General features: G+C 43.1%; 1 protein-coding gene across 1 annotated transcript in view; it reads right to left on the minus strand.

Moving 5' to 3' along the window:
* PIWIL4 (piwi like RNA-mediated gene silencing 4) overlaps positions 1-19,883 on the minus strand; it is a 121,133-nt gene extending 101,250 nt beyond the window's left edge. Inside the window, exons 1-4 of the mRNA XM_075592493.1 lie at positions 19,822-19,883; positions 14,161-14,261; positions 13,411-13,495; positions 10,426-10,551 (exon numbers count right to left, since the gene is read on the minus strand). Coding sequence (XP_075448608.1) covers positions 10,426-10,551; positions 13,411-13,495; positions 14,161-14,256 — 307 coding nt within the window. The 5' untranslated portion in view covers positions 14,257-14,261; positions 19,822-19,883. The remainder of the gene's footprint in view (positions 1-10,425; positions 10,552-13,410; positions 13,496-14,160; positions 14,262-19,821) is intronic.
* Positions 19,884-20,841: the final 958 nt, after the last annotated feature.

The following is a 20,841-nucleotide window of genomic DNA, read 5'->3' on the forward strand; positions in this document are numbered from 1 at the left end:
ATTTGCAATCACTTCAAAACACTTTGGAGCTAAACAGAACACATTAAAGAACGCTGTGCAAAAATACTAAACACGTTTCTATTACTGGTAGATATCAGACTATACCAACGAACATGTTTATGCAATGTTGTACCTCATAAAGAAAAGTGCTCAGTACATTTAAAAGAGCGAATAAAATATTAACACTGATAATGCATTGTTAGTTTTATTTAACCATCAATTTTTAATCTGTATTTACACAGGGACTGAATCACTGGTACAGAAGTGGTTCCTTTTCCTGTTAGCTTATCTATTATTTATAGCTGCGTAATGGGCTTATTATGCAAAACTCTAAAAATATTAGCATTGGGTTTCTCTTGTTACACAAACACAATGTTGATGTGATCCCTGATTTCATTGCTTTAAATAGTGAAGAAGAGTAATGTGAGAAAATAGTTCTTCACGTGAAGGGTGGTTCATAGGATGGCCTCTGAACAGAGGTGGTTGGGGCCAATGCAATAAGTAAATTAAAAAATGTTTGGGACGGACAGAACCTTCTGTTCTGCCATAGTGTTGTATGATGCAGAACTGCGGATGGAAAAGAGGGGAGAGACAGAGTCCCACAGCTAACTGGCAGCTTTGGACCTGAAAGTAGCATTAAAATAGTGCAGTCTCATCTTCTAAGCGTCTCCAGGGTACCCATCTTGCAGTGGATCAAGAGAAGGTGATTGGTAAGTGTGTAAAAGAAGTTGATGGGAAGATACAGAATGGACATGGGTAGGAAGAAAGACAGACACAGCATCAAAGACTTGAGGATAATCATCTCCTCCCCCCATGCTCTTCTGTACTGTGGGTGTTTGGTTCATGTCACCTCAGACTGTCTTAGAAATATTACCAGAGCAGCTGCAAAGGCGCCCCCTATCTATCCCTTCAATATGCTTCGCCCTCTCTGCTCCTGTCCACTAAGCCAGGGTGGACAGGGTTAACATCATCAAGAAAAGACAGACACAACTTCAAAGACTTTAAGTCCCCACCTCTGTGGGTATCTGGTTGCTGTTCAGTCCAGTTCACCCCACTTCAGACTCTCTTTGGCTAAGGCCACAGTGGGCTCACGTGCATCGGAGCGCATGGCGGCGCGCGTGCCCTTCGCCCGAAAGATCAGTGGACTTCCATAACGTCACGCGGCTTGTTCGCCCTTATTGGCGGAACCGCCACCATGACGTGGCCATCGCTTGGCAGCTGCGCCAAAAGACAAATTTCTTGTCTTTTGAAAATGTGGTCACGCCATTGCGCTTAGACAGGAGCTTACAGTCTAATTGGTAGGTAGGGAGAACGTACAGAGATAGTAGGAGGGAGTTCTGGTAAGTGTGTCTGCAGGGGGAAAGCTTTATGTATCATGTGTTCAGAATATCCACAGTGCTATTCATATGCTTCTTTAAGCAAGTGTGTCTTAAGTTGGGTCTTAAAGGTGGATAGAGAGGGTGCTAGTCGGGTACTGAGGGGAAGGGCATTCCAGAGGTGTGGGGCAGTCAGTGAAAATGGTTTAAGGCGGGAGAGGGCTTTAGATACAAATGGGGTAGAAAGAAGACATCCTTGAGCAGAACGCAAGAGTCGGGATGGTGCATAGCGAGAAATTAGGGCTGAGATGTAAGGAGGGGCAGAAGAGTGTAAAGCTTTAAAAGTGAGGAGGAGAATTGAGTGTGAGATGCGGGATTTGATCGGAAGCCAGGAGAGGGATTTCATGAGGGGAGATGCTGAGACAGATCTAGGAAAGAGTAGAGTGATTCTGGCAGCAGCGTTTAGGATAGATTGTAGGGGAGACAGGTGAGAGGCAGGAAGGCCGGACAGCGGGAGGTTACAGTAATCAAGACGGGAGAGAATGAGGGCCTGAGTCAGAGTTTTAGCAGTCGAGCAACAGAGGAAAGGGCGTATCTTTGTTATATTGCGGAGGAAAAAGCAACAGGTTTTAGAAATGTTTTGAATGTGAGGGGCAAATGTGAGAGAGGAGTCAAGTGTGACCCCTAGGCAGCGTGCTTGGGCTACTGGGTGGATGATCGTAATTCCAACAGTAATGTGGAAGGAGGTAGTAGGGCCAGGTTTGGGAGGAAGTATGAGGAGCTCTGTTTTAGCCATGTTGAGTTTAAGGCGGCGGAGGGCCATCCAGGATGATATAGCAGAGAGACATTCAGAAACTTTGGTTTGTACAGCAGGTGTAAGGTCAGGTGTTGAAAGTATATTTGTGTGTCGTCAGCATAGAGGTGATATTTAAACCCAAAAGATGTTATTAGGTCACCTAGAGCAGCGTTTCCCAAATGGTGGGTCGCAGCGAGGCTGGCCGCACGGTTTCTCCCGTCCCCCCCGCTCAAGTTAAAAAACAATGGCGGCGATTCCCCCCGCGGTCCCGCGCGCTTGCGCAGGGCAAGCAGGGCCCACTCCCTTCCTCCCCCCCGCTCCCAACGTGGGACGGAGGAGGAAGTACCAGCTCCTCTGCGGCCCGCATTTTACATGGGGGAGGGTGGAAGTACAAGCTCCTACGGCGGCCCGCTTCCTCCCGCGGCCAGCTTCCCGAGCTCACCTCCCATGGCACCCCCTCCCGAGCCCACCTCCCATGCCCCCAAGCCCACCTCCCGTCCCGGGCAGCAGGGGATATCGGGGGCAGCAGGTGAAAGCGTCCGGCGGCAAGGTAAGTCACCCCACCCAGTCACTGCCTCCCACCCAAGTGTCCCTGGCCCCCTCCCACCCACCCAAGTGTCCCTGGCCCCCTCCCTCCCACCAAAGTGTCCCTGGCCCCCTCCGACCCACCCAAGTGTCCCATGCCCCCTCCCACCCACCCAAGTGTCCCTGGCCCCCTCCCACCTACCCAAGTGTCCCTGGCCCCCTCCCACCCACCCAAGTGTCCCTGGCCCCCTCCCACCCACCCAAGTGTCCCTGGCCACCTCCCACCCACCCAACCAAGTGTCCCTGGCCCCCTCCCTCCCACCCACCCAAGTGTCCCTGGCCCCCTCCCTCCCACCCACCCAAGTGTCCCTGGCCCCCTCCCTCCCACCCAACCCAGTGTCCCTGGCCCCCTCCCTCCCACCCACCCAAGTGTCCCTGGCCCCCTAGTGTCCCACCCACCCAAGTGTCCATGGCCCCCTCCCTCCCACCCAACCCAGTGTCCCTGGCCCCCTCCCTCCCACCCACCCAAGTGTCCCTGGCCCCCTAAGTGTCCCTGGCCCCCTCCCTCTCACCCAAGTGTCCCTGGCCCCCTCCCTCCCACCCAAGTGTCCCTGGCCCCCTCCCTCCCAACCACCCAAGTGTCCCTGGTACCCTCCCTCCCACCCAAGTGTCCCTGGCCCCCCCTCCAGTCACTCACATCCGTCGTTGCCTGTAATTCACTGTTTGTGTCTGTGTGCATATAGGGGAGAGCGAGTGTGTGTGTGCGTGTATCAGTGTCTGTGTGTGTGTGTATCTGTGTGTATCTGTATCAGTGTGTGTTTGTGTCTGTGTGTGAATCAGTGTCTGTGTGTATCAGTATCAGTGTAAGTGTGTGTGTATCAGTGTCTGTGTGTGTATCAGTGTTTGTGTGTGTGTGTGTGTGTGTGTGTAGCAGTGTCTGTGTGTGTGTATCAGTGTCTCTGTGTGTGTATCAGTGTGTGTGTGTGTGTGTATCAGTGTGTGTGTGTGTGTGTAGCAGTGTCTGTGTGGCTGTGTGTGTGTCAGTGGCTGCGTGTGTGTGTGTGAGTATCAGTGGCTCTGTGTATGTATCAGTGTGTGTGTCAGTGGCTGCGTGTGTCAGTGGCTGTGTGTGTGTGTGTGTGTGTGTGTGTGTGTATCAGTGGCTGTGTGTGTGTATCAGTAACTGTGTGTGTGTGTGTGTGTGTATGTGTGTGTGTGTGTGTGTGTGTGTGTGTATATCAGTGGCTGTGTGTGTGTGTCTGTGCAGGCCCTATAGGCCAGTATAGGCGATACATTTTTTAGTGGGTCACGAAAAAGAAGTTAAAAAATAACCGGGTCACGGAAAAAAAAGTTTGGGAAACCCTGACCTAGAGAGATGTGATAAACAAATGTAAAGCAACTCTGAGTTTAACCCTCTTTAGACTGTTCCAGGATCTGAACAAATCTTGCTCTTTTCTTCCAGGTGAGGGGAACGCAGATGGCTCACAGCATATGTGGGAAATAAATTTAAAAGAACATAGTGTGACCAGTATGGTGAAGTGTCTTAATTAACAGAAGGTGATAACAATCCACTCACATATTCTTCTTTAAATTAAAGTATGTTAGCGTATGTGAGTGGATTATTATCACCTTCTATTAATTAAGACACTTCACCATACTACGTTCTGTTAATTTTATTTTCCACATATCCACATATTTTCCACATATGCTGTGAACCATCTGCACTCCCCTAGACTGGAAGAAAAAAAGGAGCACTAAATTAAATCACTGTAAGTAGTAAAAATGTACTTTCTTAATTCCCATGCCCTCCTGGACAGTTTACAATCTGGCTTCCGTACAGCTCACTCAACAGAGAGTGTGCTCACTAAAGTAGCGAATGATCTACACGAAGCAAAATCCTATGATCATTTTCACTACTAATCCTACAGTACTCGCTCTCTGCTGCCTTCGATCCTGCCGATCACTCTCTTCTCCTTCATACAGATGCAGCCACGAGTATTAGAACCCTTGCCTGGGATATTCCTGGGGCAGTCTCACAGTAAATACCGCAACATTTTCTGTACATTGCCTCAACATTTCTGTGGGATTCTTAATGGCCCATCAGATTAACACAGCGGGGGTCCCTGCCGTCCCATTAAGTTTCAATGGGACTGCAGGACCCCCCGCTTTCTTAATCCGATAGGCCATTAAGAATCTCACAGAAATGTGGAGGCAATGTTGAGGCATTTACTGTGAGACTGCCCCAGAATCTCCCAGGCAAGAGTTCTAATACTGGTGGCTGCATCAGTATTCTAAACTGTTTTGGTATCCGCAATAAAGTTCTATCCTGGTTCTCATCATACCTCTCCCATCGCACATATTCAGTTTCTGTTGATAACAGGTCTTCGTCTCCTGTTGATCTGTCTGTTGGAGTGCGTCAAGGCTCTGTTCTGGGACCTCCTTTTCCCTCTCTGCACATTATCACTTGGTGACCTCATCAACCACCCTACTCTCAAACCACCCCTACCCGCACACCTGAAATCCAGTCCAAAGTCTCTGATTGCCTCCTGGCTATATCCTCGTGCATGGTGCTCCGCTATCTTAAACTTAATGTGTCTAAAACCGAGCTCATATGTTCCCTGAAACCTGGCCTAATATCCCCTGCTCCATCACAGTAAACAGTACTACTACCTATCCTGTTGCCAAAGTACGTTGCCTATGAGTGACAATCCTCCCTGCACATTCACGGAATGGCTAAAATGTGTCGCTTCTTTCTCCGTAATATGGTAAAAATCTGTCCTTTCTTCTGTCAATCTACTGCCCAAACTCTAATGCATGTCCTTATCCTCTCTCGTCTGGATTACTGTAACATACTGCTAACAGGCCTCCCTGCCTCAAAATTGTCTCCTTTGCAATCTATCCAAAATTCTGCTGCTAGAATAATTTCCCTTTCTCCCACAACAGTCTCTGTTCATCGCCTCCTTACATCCACCTCCTGGCTTCCCATCAAATTTCGGATTACCTACAAAGGTCTCTTCCTTACTTCAAGGCTCTCCACTCACCTGCTCCTCCCAACATATCAGCTCTAATCTCACGTTATGGGGAGGCCTTGTCTCCTGCGCTCTATCCATAAATCTCCCTTTTCCCCTTCCATGGGGAGCTCCCTCATATGCCAAGTACCTTCTCTCCCCATCTTCAAACCTTAAAATTCCCCTCTTAAAAAAAAAAAAAAAAATTAATAATAATAATAATTTTTAAAAAAGAAGCATGTTCTTGTATAGCGCTGCTAGTTTTACGTAGCGCTTTACAGAGACATTTTTCAGGCACAGGTCCCTGCCCCGTGGAGCTTACAATCTGTGTTTTTGGTGTCTGAGACACTCTTAAATGAAGTGTTTCAATAGCCTAGTCCTAGACTCATGGCTACTGTCCATGGGGTCGGCAACAGGGGGGGGGGGGAGGGAAACGAAACAGGGCCCTCCCCTTCACTCAGCACCACCCTCCTCCCTTCTCTCCTGCAGGGTGACGGGGAGTGTAAGAAGGGGTGGGGGTGAGAGTGAGGTGTGTGAGAAGGGATGAGTGTAAGAGAAAATGGGGGAGGGGGAGGGGTTCTCGCAAGGCCGCCGACACGTGGTTGGGGGGGCCCGGTGGAAACGTTAGTTCTGGGCCCCGGGAAAGCTGTCTGCAGCCTTGACTGTCCCACACCCACAGTCACTCCTACAAACCATTGTGGCCAAGCAGTGCCATGTACTGCACTTATTCCCTTTCTCTGCTCCAACAAGTGTCATTGGATTTATGTTTAAAATAGAAAGTATCTTTCTGGCCCTTTCTTTAGTAATTGTTTTATCAAAAAGATACCTCCTACTGTTAGCACTCTATGCCATTTATCAATAAATGGACCTAATAGCCCGACAGTAAATTACTGCAACCTTGCAGTAATTTACTATCGGGCTATTAGGTCCATTTATTGATATATGGCATAGAGTGCTAACAGTAGGAGGTATCTTTTTGATCTTTCTATGATCAACATCGATAAAACAATTGAATTATCCTCCAGAGCACCTGCCTGTTTTTCCCATTATTTTGGTGATTGCGGTTTCATTCATCTTATTCCTTTCTTTAGTAACTAAGCATTATGACTTCAGTTAGGCAACATCCCGGCACTGGCATTATTTCCTGCCCGTGCCAAAGAATACTGTACTTTGATTTACTAGTAGGCTGTGTTTAGATCGGTCAAGCATTATCAGAGTCACTCTGATAGAATCGTTTTCATACGCTATTAATTATTTCCCTGACACCTGTAATTTGTAACTATTACTTTTTTTCATATACTTACCTGTATGGGAGTATAACTTATGTTTACACTATTTAGCCATCCACAAACTACGTGCCAGTATCTAGAGAACTTATACAGCTGTAGGGTGCATTGTAGACATTGTTCTGCTTATGCATAATCTGTATGAATCATCTAGGTATCCACAAACAGCGTATCATTATCTAGAGAATATAGGCAGATATTGCGCAGGCAGATATTGCGCACACTATAAACATGGATCCGTGTCATTACAGACGAACTACTTTGATTACTATCACTAGGACCAGTGCATTCGCAAGCATTACTGCTGGCAGTGGAGACTTAGGTAATGTACAAGACAGCGCATGCGCACCTACGCGGTTATGTTTATCAGTCAGAAAAAATAGGGACACAAGGAATAGTGTGTGTTTCTTAGGAAGGGTTTGGCCAGCGACATTAGGAAAGGTCTGGATACATTTTCGTGAAAAAGTGTGTTTTTAAAGGAACTTATTACTAAACGTACAGTATGTATGGTAGGGGAGGGTCTGGTTGTGCATGGTAGGGAATTCCAGAGGTGGGGTGCAGCATGGGAACGATTGGGGAGGCGGGAGAGAGAGGAAGTAATAAAGGAGGTGGAGAGATATAAATCATAAGCGGAGGGAAGACTGTGTATGAGTGCTCTTGGATATAAGGTTAGAGATGTAGAGAGGGGCTGTGTTTTGCGTTGCTTAGTAGGTGGGCACCTGAATGGCATTCTGCTTTTGAGAAAGGCCAAGTGTGGCCGAAACGTCAAGTTATCTTGTTGGCAATAAATTAGTTTGTTTAGAAATCCGTGGAGCCCTGTTCCTTTACCCTTCATTATACTTTAGATTATCACAGAGAGTCCTGAACCAGGAGCACCGGTATTTGTATCCTTTATTCATTTTTTTGACAGTGTGCAGCATTTTCCATTTATTTACATACTGGTGCAGCAGAGGAAGAGCGGTTAGTGGGGTAAATGAGCCCGGCAGCAGCATTTGGAACAGACCGGAGAGGAGGCAGAAGACAGAAGGGGAGATCGTCCAGAAGCAGGTTGCAGGAGTCCAGACGGATATAATCAAGGTGTAAGAATGTTGGTGGATTGTTCCGTGCGGAAGGGACGTATTTTAGAAATCTTGTGGAGGGGGAAACAACATGATCTGGTGAGGTACTGAATGTGCAGGATGCATGAAAGGACGGAGTCAAGAATGACATGTGGGCTGCTAGCTTGGAGCATCGGCCTCGACTATGGCGACCTCTCCTACCCTTGAACACAGCATACGGACTCGGACTATGCTGGTCTCTACAATCCCAGGCCGCGGATTACGGACCCTTACTATCCTGTCTTCTCCAATCCACGGACTCGGCAAGTATACCGCATCACCTACACTCTCCAACCCAGACCCGGCAACGCTAAACTGTCCGCCTTCCAGGCTCGCCTCCGCTGCTACGGGTGTGTGGTGTTATACCTTCCCACCTCAGTGCCGGGGTCTTGTCTTGTTTGTGGGCATCGCGAGAGTTACAGATGGGCAACAGTATCAAAAGCAGCAGAAATGTCCAAAAGAATAAGATGGGGGAACTGCTCTTGAGATTTGGCCTTAAGTAGATCATTAGTGACTATTGTTAGGGAAGTCTCAGTGGAGTGGTTGCGACGGAATCCAGACTGCCGTGTGTCAAGGAGAGAGTAGGAAGAGAGAAACTCCAGCATCCATAAGGAAGGATAAAAATAGAAAAAAACAACTATAAGCAGTGTTCGACAAACCTATACATTTGCACGCCCCGGGCGAGTGGATTTAACATCGTGGCGAGATCCTATTGGCCCAAGCAGCACACGTGTGGTACTAGGTGGCGAGTAGATTTTTTTTGTTCGGCGAGTAGATGTTTTTGGTGATTTGTCGACCACTGACTATAAGCTCCACGAAACAGAACTGGTGGCTACGTAGAGCCAACATTCATAGGTAATGAAGACGGCACAAATGGGGTTGAAGTGGAGATAAACATGGAGGGGTAGAGGGAGGTAATGGAGGGGTAGAGTTAGGGTACAGATCCTTGTAAACCAGACCTGTTGCGCCAAAAAGGAAAGGTATATTTCCCACGGCCAGCCTGCTGTGGCTGCAATAAATGAAACAAGGTCTCCTTGTAAATATCCGGTGTGGAATAAAGCTTTTACTCACGATCACTCACCGTTCCCTTCTCCTCGAAAGCAGCGAGGTGCACCCAGAATAGGGTGATCCGTGTCCCCCTGTGGCGTCTCTCCGATCGTTAAGTGATGAGCAGGAACAAAAAATAATCAGTGATACAAGCGCCCCTAATCGATGCAGAACTCACCAGCAATAAGGTAGGTTAAAAACAATTTATTAAACTACATGTAGTTTATTCAATAGTTTTTAACCTACCTTATTGCTGGTGAGTTCTGCATTGATTAAGGGCGCCTGTATCACTGATCATTTTTTGTTCCTGCATTATGAAGGAGTCGTTCAAGAAGTTTGGATGCAAATGGCAGAAGGGAGATAGGACGGTAGATGGAATGGGAGGTAAGAACAAGAGGTTTCTTCGGGATGTTGTGTGGAGATCGAACTGGACAAAGTGCTATGCTGTGTCGAATAGGATAGACTTTATCTTTATATCAGTGGTCCTGGTACAGTATATTGATATATTTTTATTCAGTTGGGCTCAAAGACCTCTGGATTAAATTCCACCATTACATTTTAACACTAAACTACAACAATTTTCCAAAAAGATACAGATATGAATACTTTATTACACGCCGCGCCATTTTACCCGCTGAGTCGAATCAAATCTCTCCCTCGCTCCGTTACTTCCAAGTATCTACAATCACCCATTCCGAGTTTTTACTTGTACTTTCGATTTATTTTTTTTATTCCGTTTTTTATGTAATTCTTTCCAATTATTTTTTAGCCATTTCTATTCTTTTTGTTTGTTCTGTTATTATACAATCTGTGTGTATCAGTGTGAACAATCAAAACAAATTGGCCCGCCTTTGACTTTGGTGTTTCTTTTGTTTGCATACTCTTCCTTGATGTGCCTTAGTCTCCTACCTGTGGACGGGCTGCAAAAAGAGGTGGAAATTAATAGGAAAGGATGCTTTATTTTCTGGTGTTTGTCAGTTTTATACAAAAGTGCAAGATGATCAGTCGGTGGTGTTTTTCCGGTCAAAACCTATAACTGGACCCCCTATTTATAATCCTCCGAAACACTCCTTTAAAACACATGGGGGCTTATTCTGTAAGCTCCGTAAACTCTGTATCGTGGGATTTGCACGGAAAGCCCCAGTCAAGTCTGGGTCTTTCCGTGCAGATCGCTTGGTACAGCGCTAATAGAGCTTACAGAATAAGCCCCATGGAGATACCTGTGAACAAAACATACCCGGCACAATACCTTTTTTGTGAACTACTACGGCAATTAAAACGTTCTCTATTTTGAGTAAAAGAAAGACACAATACACATATATAGTATTCTTCCCCATGGAGAAACAGCACCTGTTTTATGATCCTTCACATGAGACATGGTCTGTCGGGTGTTGATCCCAATATCAAGTAAATTACGTCCAGTCCGACGCCCTCTCTCAGCAAGAACATACCTGCCATCTCCAGCTGAGATGGTACCTAAGGAAAAAAAATACATTAGAGATATAGGATATCCAGAGAGTATGTATCATATCACTGATGCACTGACAGACATGACACATGTGAATGCACCGCAATAAAGGATTCTTCTACCCAGAATCCCTGGCTGCCGGGGAAGCATTGTGTGCTATGTGATAATGGGGAAAGGCCGTGTTGCCAGCCTGTCTGAGAATCTGCAAATCTACTCACAAGTACAGTCTAGTTAGGATATTAGATATTAATTTTGAAATATTATTGGTCACATGTAAGCTATGAAAATACATTCTAAATAATAAACAATATCTTACATTCCTAAATATTTGGCTTCCAAGCTAAGTTTATGTCATTAAACAACCTTGCTCTTGAGCAAACACCCGTTTTCTTTCTCTGTCTCAAAGATTCTTAGAGATGAAGGCGTTACAAAATATTTTTCTTTTTATTTTGTGCAATATTGTCCAATTCTTGTCTCCCGCGGGTATTATAGGGGTTTCACTTCCAGGAAAAGGCGCGGCAGCAAAGAGCTTAACTTGCATTTCAAGCCACGGTTGAGAGACAGAATATTATTTTTCAAGCAGCAGGTGACATGCAAATCCAACATTTATTATCAATGCTCGGTGGATTTCTAGATCCTATGATTGCCCAATTACAGGGTTTCCATCAAAAATCAATCATCAATGATCTTCCCACAGCTTGTAAGGGAGCCTCAATACACATGTATGCAGATGACACAATCTTATATGCACACAGCCATAGCCTCTCCGACCTTGAACACGTACTTCAATCGGACTTTTTGAGACTTGAAAATTGGATTTCCCAAAACAAACTGTTTTTAAACACTGACAAGACTGTAACAATGGTTTTTGGGACAAAGGCTACATTTCTAAAGCTTCGAATGAATGAGCTCCAAATCAGAACCAACGCTAACACCACCCTAACTCCTGTTACTAGTTTTAAATACTTGGGCATATGGTTTGACTCCCATTTAACATTCGGGAATGCACATTGATACCCTGACATCCAAAACCTATGCCAAACTTGGTGTACTTTACAGGAATATGGGGATATAGTATACGACTTGGCACCCCAAACCCACCTTAGCAAACTTGACACCCTCTACAATTCAATATGACGTTTTGTTCTCCAATGCAACTACAACACACATCACTGCGAAATACTCAAAGACTGGTCATCACTTGAGTCTAGGTGCAAAGTTCATCTTTCCTGTCTTGCCTTCAAATACTTTCTGGGCAAGCTACCCAGCTACCTGAAGAAGCTCCTCACCCCTACCACACGCAGCACTTATCTTCGGAGATCAGACTCCAAAAGACTGTTCATGGTCCCAAGGTTCAACAAAGTATCCGGCCGCTCCTCCTTCTCTTAGGCTGTGCATATAGTGCCCGCGACGGGCGACGCCGCCCAAAAACAAATATATTGCTACCGCCACGTGCGCTTATAGTAAGCGCGACGGTGGCAATGCGACGGAGCGACTTTGGAAGCCGGGAATATTTGATTTTTCATGTGACAGCCCCTGAACAAATCAAATGCTCGGAAGCCCGCAAAGCGAAATATAACTTTCGGATGCGACGACGGTTGACGTCACCCATCCCGTCGCCGGTCGCGGGCACTATACGCGCGGCCTTACCGTGCACCTCACAACTGGAACAATCCACCGTAGACACTCACAGCCACCATTTTAATCTGGTCTGTAACTTACAAACGCCTATAATATATATTATCTCTAACTGTGCATGCTATGTCATATATAATGTATACCCTGCTCACTTATGTAACTGTATTTGTAACCATGTATTATTTGTCATCTTATCTCTATACCCAGGACATACTTGACATACTTGAAAACGAGTATACACTAATTACGTAGCCTGCTTCATAAACAGTTTGAACAGTACATGTACGCTTGTCTTGGTTCTGGAATGCAGAGACCTCTGATTCATCTTTACAGTGGCCAGGTCCACTAAAAGGTGCTAAGCTTAGAACTCTTTTGTGGACTTGGGGCTTGGTTGTTCTGGCTCTGAACTTTACATATATATATATATATATATATATATATATATATATATATATATATATATTGGACCCCATCATCACTGTTCAAATTTAAATGTATGCGAAAACTGCTAGTTGTCCTGAATGTTCCTTTTTTATTTTCTGTATGCCATTGAAAACTGCAAATAAAATTAAGTTGGAAAAAATTAAAAATACGAGTAGATTATTCTTATCCTCATCAATGTGACTGTTACTGTTTCAGATACAAGCCAGGGACCCGATCCACAAAGTAACTTAACGTGACTTTAACCGTAACATCACATTAATAGTAATGCTGTATCGTTCTAGCTTCGAGTCATTTTTTCTTTTGTAAAGAGTGTTGCATTAACCATAAAGGCCGTTAGTAATAATGCATAATAATAATAATGGGGCATTACCATAACAGCGCATATCCACAGAGGTCAGTGTAGGTGAAGCCGGGCACTTAACGTTACATTAGTTAGATTCCAGCTGAACTTGGCGTTCCTCACTAGACCCTGAAATGGGGCTCTTGCAGGGTCTGGATGCATTTTACACCAGTTTAACCAGGACATAGTTACCATTGGAAGATAGCCCAATGTTATGATACAATAATGCAACGGTTAACTATGTTGATGAGATGTAGAATAACTGTTGTTTCTGCATATAATTAGCTTTGCAGATACACATTTACCTCACGGAAAATAACGTCTGTTCCTGTTTTAGGTCACGTGACATTATGAGCCATGATTTAATGGTGCTTCGCTGATCTAGAACCCTGTATTTTACCACTTACTTAAACTATATCAAAGTAATAGTATAGAGAACACATACTTTGGATGTTACTTTTCCCATTGCAGTTGCCTCCACTGCTGCCCTGAAAAGTTGCAGAGTCCTCAGTTTCATCACCCGGATGACTCTAGAACAAGCAGAAGAGAACGTTTGGAGAACGTTGTGGAACCTTAGAGGTGAAATGAACAACACAGTGTAATGTACTAAAACACAACTTATCAATGCAATTGGTTTTCCCTGAAAGACTCAATCCACCTTAAAAAAAATACATATTTATGCCTGTGAAAAATGAATGTTTCTCTTTTCTCCAGGTCCAGCTAAATTCATCCCTTATTTATTGCCCTTCAAGTTTATCTGCGTTGCTACACTAACGGTGGCATTATAATTATTTTAACATGTAAGACAAGAAAGGAGACAATTCGCTTGTAGATTTTCAGATCAACAAACATTTGCGTCATCAAAGAGGTTTGATAACAGTTGTAAAAACTCCACGTAAGTGTGTGAATAGCGTGAAAATATAAAAACTCAAACAACATATTTGAACATGACCTACATTTGAACATGTCAATGCCACTTGTTCGGTGTAAAGTGCGACTGCCTCATTAAAGATAATCAGCAGCTATAATTATGAAGGGTGTCCCAATTCATGGGTCTCTTCAGGTAAATATTTTCCATATTGAGTGGTAACGTGCTCTAGGTATTTTGTGTTTGGAGTTTGGGAGGCCAGGTGGCCAACAACACACATACTGCCGGCACGTCTGGCATTGAAGACACTAATGATGCAAGACATACCAACTTTGGAGACCTTCCTGATCCATGAGGTCCACTGTCCGGCTCTTGGTTCTTGAGAGAGAGACCTCTCTGTCTGTCTTGGAAGCGTTCAGCCATTTGTCCTGTAAGAGAGTTAAGGTGACAAAAGAATATATACATAAATACATACAGCGGGGAACATTAAAGCAGGAGGTTCCCTCTGAGGCCCTCTTTTATTTTACATGTATTAGAAGCAGGGGGTCTCCACAGCCGAACCGTGTTAATTTCAGCTCCAGGGTCTCCCCTGCTTTCTGAGATACTTAAATAACCCGCATCACGCAGGCCAATAGGAAGCCGTGACAGATGACGGGAGATTTAAACCTCCATTTTGTTTCCACTGGGACAGTACCCACGATACCTTCCCCGTTACTTATTTTGGGAACCCGTCCCCGGAGCTGAAATTAATGAAGCCGAGACCCTCTCTGAATCCAACTAGTTTATTTTAGAATTCTGTGTCCATTAATTAGTTTTTTTTTTCACACAAATATATCTAAACATACACATACGTATACATATATATATATAAATGCTAGATCACAAGGTGATCAGAATACGTGTCAGGTAAAGAAAATGGGGATTTATTGATCCATCATGCAAACATATCCCGACGTTTTGGTCCCCGGTTGGGCCTTCTTCATGGGTGACTCCTGAAGAAGGGCCCCTTGGGGACTGAAACGTCGGGATATGTTTGCATGATGGATCAATAAATTCCACTTCTCTTTACCTCCTGTGTCATGCTGGTATTCTGATCTCCTTGTGAACTAGCATTATTATGGATACCCAACTTTACTGTGTACCATCCGCCTCTGCTGAGGAATTTCACTCAGTGTGTGTGGCCATTTTTTGTTTTATATATATATTTATATATATAAAATCTTCACCTGGTCGAGTCACTGCTGGATGAAGATCTCCCCAATGATCTTCCAGGTGCTGCAGTTGCAAGCCTCTCCTCCACTTTGCTCCAACAATTTTCCTAATTGCATCAACGCATCTTACCTTTGGTAATCTTATTGGTCTCTTGATATCCCTTGAAACCTAGTTAAAGCTGCAGTTCAAGCAATATCCTGCATGTGTTTTTTTTTTTTTAATAAATCAGTTCTGTAGTAAGAAAATACTTTTAGCATTTTCTGTTTAAAAAAAACCAACAACTTTGAAAGACCAATTTTCTTGTATTCTATTTTAACACGCATGTTTGTTCCTATAGCAACCATTTACATTCCCCCAGATCTAAAGATGTCGCCAAACTTCGCCGACCAATAGACGGAGAACGAATTGACCGGCAGCTATACAGTTCTTTAGGTAAGTAGAGATTGCCCACATGAAACTATTGAAGTAAAAAAAAAAACTAAAAAAAAACAACAACAAAAAACGGGAGCTTGAACTGCAGCTTTAAGTACCACCCTGCGATGTGCCCTACTGACATTTTCATTTCTTCCCCCTTATAATGATATAACAGACTTGTTTGCTTCGGGTAATACCCAGATGGTGGTGTAGTGGCCTTAGCCTTAACGTATCCAAAGGTTTTTTTTAACCCTGCCATGTCAGTAATGCCTTTTTCCGCTGGCATTTGTTTTAATTAGTTGAAACTGCTTGCGGCTGGAATTTTCTAGGCATTCCAAGACAATTAAAGCTGCAGTTCAGTCAATAATCTGCATGTGTTTTTTTTTAATAAATCAGTTCTGTAGTAAGAAAAAATACTTTTAGCATTTTCTGTTTTAAAAAAAACAACTTTGAAAGACCAATTTTCTTGTATTCTATTTTAACAAGCATGCTTGTTCCTATAGCAACAATTTACATTCCCCATATTTAAAGATGTCGCCAAACTTTGCCGATCAATAGACGGAGAACGAATTGACCAGCAGCTATGCAGTTCTTTAGGTAATTAGAGATTGCCCGCATGAAACTATTGAAGTAAAAAAATAAATTAAAAAAAAAAAAAGACTGAACTGCAGCTTTAATGTCCAACATTTCAACCAATCAGAAAGTTTGGCTTCTTCATAGTCAAAAGCTTTTGGCCTGCATGCATTTTTTCCCCATAAATAAATACAAATATAAAGTAGCACTCCTAGTTTTTATTAGAGTTATTAAGTTTTGTTAGTTATATATTAATCCTCTGGCTGATAAGGCTTGTATTTAAATGTTGCATAACTCTCTTACCATTTGTAAGCAACTGTTTTGAGTCCTGATTCTTGATGGGTATAAGTTCCTTACAAATACTGCTTGTGGTTGGATGAAGCGATTTGGCTTTGAGATACGCTTGATGCAAATACACTTCTGTGTCAATTTTCTTTCTTAGTTAAAAATCTCCTTTATTTTGCCTTTCTTTTTTTAATCTCTTTTATGTGAGCCAATTACAAACATTGCGATAGCACTTCCCTATTTAGTCTTGTTGTTTTAATTTGTTTACTGTTGTTTCTGTATGTTTTCTTTATGCCCTCCTGTTGGAAGATGCAGAAGGCTGTGACAGGTTTAAAACTCACACTGGTGCTGTGATTTAATGATGTATTTCCAGCACTTCATAATCCACTTACTACAGGGATAAATTGCAATGACAATTTTAGTGCCAGAATAAATCAGAATTACATTTATTTTAGTTCAAATGAACATTTTTATATGAACAAATGTATGTATACTCCTATATGATGCTATCTTGCTAGTCATCTGTCTCTCCCTCTATATATTATATATATATATATATATATATACAGTACTGTAATATATAGAGGGAGAGACAGATGACTAAAAAAGATAGCATCATATATACAAGGGGCGTGCAAACTTATTTTGCTGCCCCTCTGCCTTGCTCCCTCCGTTACTAGGCCCCCCCTTAACACACACTGCGTCAAATGATGCCACGGGGTCCTGTGACATCACCAAGGCAACTGTGACATCACATGACCCCATGTCACGCGTTGCCATGGTCACGCGCCCCGAAGCCGACTGAACCTCGGTAAGTAGAGGTTACAGAGGCCTCGAGCGGTCCCCCGGCATTTTACTTAAATGCCTCGGGGAAGAGCGCGGGACCTCTGCAACCACCCGCGCTCCCAGTTTGCGCACCGCTGATATATATATATATACAATGTATATATATATATATATATATATATAACAATATATACAATGAGGGTCTGCGCTTGTGTGTGGAAAACCAGAAATATAGGATATATAAAATTGAATTAACTGATAAAAATCATAAATAGATAAACAAATTATTAATAAATCAATATAATGAATGCTACTATAATAAATCCTGAATAGTGAAATCAATTCATATACCAAAAGTGCACTGTGAATGTCTGATATAAAAAAAACTAAAACATACAATTATACAAAAAAATGTGTGGTGCTGTGAACTTTGCCTTAGTCTGCTAATTGCAGATAGTCCTCTAGAGTCCAACAAATAGGTCCAATAATTGGGGAGTGACAGAAGCACTTTTAGGATCAACCGGCAGCTTCTTAAAAGGGCACAACGACCTCCCTCTCCACCTGCATAGAAAAATATAAGAAAAAAAAGCGCCAAATCCTAGTGCATTACTGTGCAAAAATCGATATATTTAATTCCCAAAAATCTCAATAAAAATGAACTCACAAACATAAAACAATTAAAAGCATTGATTCATTTTTCAGTACAACTGGTATTCATCAGTATTTTATATATATTTCTATGTGCTGGCAAGTATTCAGTGATGTGGATGCAAAATTAGGTGTTCACATGTGTACTTAATCTGTTCCACCTAAAATTTAGATTGCCAACACAGTGTTTTTTGCCTTTCAACTAATTAAGCTAATTGGACTTTGGGGGGTATATAATATGAGACACCACACACCCAAAGTCCATCCCCTGAAGAAGTCTGTTAATCAGATGAAACGCGTAGGGAAGGTGTGCAGTGGACTTTTCAACGCTTGCCATTGAACTGCTGAATATCTATACCGGTCCGGTATTAAGAACGGTTCCCGTGACGTCATCCGCTGGTCCGCGACTTCAACCGTCCCCGGTGGGAACTAAAAAGCAACTGGTTGGTGTGCACCGGGGGAGAGACCATCGTGGAGTGCCTGATTCGTCAGTTCCTGCAGGCAGTGAACAACGGAGGCAGCTATCTGTTCCAGTGGAGCCACGGAGGGACTTCAACAGCAAAGCAGCGTTTCCTGGTCCTAGGAGCATGAGTATTACTCATACAATGCTTTTAATTGTTTTATGTTTGTGAGTTCATTTTTATTGAGATTTTTGGGAATTAAATATATCGATTTTTGCACAGTAATGCACTAGGATTTGGCGCTTTTTTTTCTTATATATTTATATATATATATATATATATATATATATACGCATATCAAAGAAAAAATATATACATTTACACAGGGCTCAAAAAATGCACTCGCCTGAGGCGTGTGCATTTTACCCGCAGGTGAGCCTTACCGGCTGCGGGGTACGGCGCCTCCCGGCATTCTCCTGTATCTCCCCCTCCAACTCCCATGGACAGGGCTGCACAGCGTCACATGACGCCGCATTGCCATGACAACTGTACGCTACGTGACGTTACGCAACGTCACCTTGCCATGACGTGCCTTTATCCGGGCGAGTGGCGTTTTTTTTTTAATCATTTGTCGAGCTATATATATATATATATATATATTCATGTTTTTAAGAGAATGTTCGTGTATCATTATACAGTATATTAAAATATATACCACTTAACTATATAAATATAGACATTTAGGCAAGAGGTCTTTTTGTGTTGCATTACACCAGTCTCAGCAATTTGTACCCAAAGTGTGGTTAGTTTGTTTAGACCTGGAGTACAATTTCTAGTATTTCTATATTATTGTCTATGTTCTGTAAGTTTTGTCAACCTTGCTCCTGATATAATTCCCCATGGTTTGATGCTATGGTTTGACCCATATCGGTCATTTCAAAATTCCCACTCATTTTTAATATCGGGTGTATCTGACTCAACACTTTCACTGCCAGAGCAAAGCAAATGCATTGCTGGCTAAATACAGTATTATCTTACAAATCAGAATATTTGCCCATAAATATATTTTTTGTGGAGCCCACATCTCACTCACTGTGGCCTTGACCTGCCATGATAATGTCAATAATAAAACCCAAACGCCATACAATTTATAATCCATATAAGTGCACCTATAGATCCTTACAACATAAAATTAAACCATTAACCACTACAATGTATACTTCCAAACTCAAATTAAATATCTAAGTTTGTCTCAAACCTATATGCACATGACCCTATTTTACATCAACCAAAACCACACCCCATGTATGTGCTGCGCCTATCCAGTTCTGCACTTACAAACTGTGGGATGAATGTACAGTATTAATGAACAAGTGGTGTAATTCTGCTTCAATAAAACTGCACCAGATATATCAAAATAAACAAACAACTTGGAACATCCAATGCAGTTTTGTTTGCTACAGAGACCCCATTGAACACAATAAACATATAAGATGTGAATGCCAAACTCATGCAGAATGCACACCCCAAGTTCACCCCTATAAATAACCTTATACAATTCTAAAACCCTACCATTAACATTATAATCTATTTACTGCTAACATGCAGAAAAAAAACTATTGTGCGTCAACCCTGCACTGACTACACCCATAGGGGTTACAGCACTTACCAAGCACAAGCACTGAGCTCCGCACGGGCTGCAGAATACCCACTCAACCCCGCACCGACCACACCCAGCTCAGCAGCGTCACCTACTGCCACTAACCATGCACTGCGCTAGAGAGATGGGACGGCTGAGGCAAGGATACAATGTATGCAAATAAATCAGGTGCAGAATAAGACCCTGGAAAAGTAGTTGAAGTCAGAAGTAGGAGGGAAAAAAAGGTGTATAGCATTCAGTTATAATAAGCACCAAATTCAGTTCTTTGCCTGCCTGCTTCATTTGAATGTTCTTGACTTAGTTATGCTTATGCATTCATTTAATTGGTTCTGCATTATTGCTGTTAATAAATGTTAAGTTTTAAATATAGCCTTTTAATATGCTAAAAAATAAGTGAGTTTTTCATTGAAATATGCTGTGTGATCCTGTTGATGCAAGGGATGGGTGAGATGTGATGGGCCTGCTTACTGTATGTCATGGTTGAAAAAGAAATGCATCAAAATATACAGTCTACATGCTGTACAATATATGCAGTAGTGCAGGAACAATTCTTTTGGGTGGAGCATGTAGCGATGTAATGTCATAGCATAGGGTAAAAGGATGTGTTACTATACCCTATAGTATCAAATAATTTAAACCATCTGAGGCAGTCAATCAGTCAATGCATGTATTGGTAGCCTTTAGGCCCCAAAGGGGTTAAATCAAACATCCAGTTGCACCACCTTGACAAAGGTCCCTCTGGCGGACCGAAACGTTAGTTCTGTGTCTTTGTTTCACAATATACTCTTTTTTGACCTTACAACTGAGTGCTGCCCGTGTGAGGCCTCGTTCAGGGTGTCAGCTGCATGGACTCGGAGGGAGGGCGGGAGGGAGGCAGTGCTGCAGTTTGCTGGGCGACATGTGTTTATCCCCCAGCAGACTTTTCAGCGTTGGGGAGAGGGCGGGGTTACACACGGCAGGGTAAGTATCCAAGTTGCAGTCATGAAATCATTCTGAAGAATGATTTCATTGGCTGCCTTGGTCCCTGTG

The sequence above is a fragment of the Ascaphus truei genome, chromosome 3, assembly GCF_040206685.1.
Source record: "Ascaphus truei isolate aAscTru1 chromosome 3, aAscTru1.hap1, whole genome shotgun sequence".
Taxonomy (NCBI): Eukaryota; Metazoa; Chordata; class Amphibia; order Anura; family Ascaphidae; genus Ascaphus; species Ascaphus truei.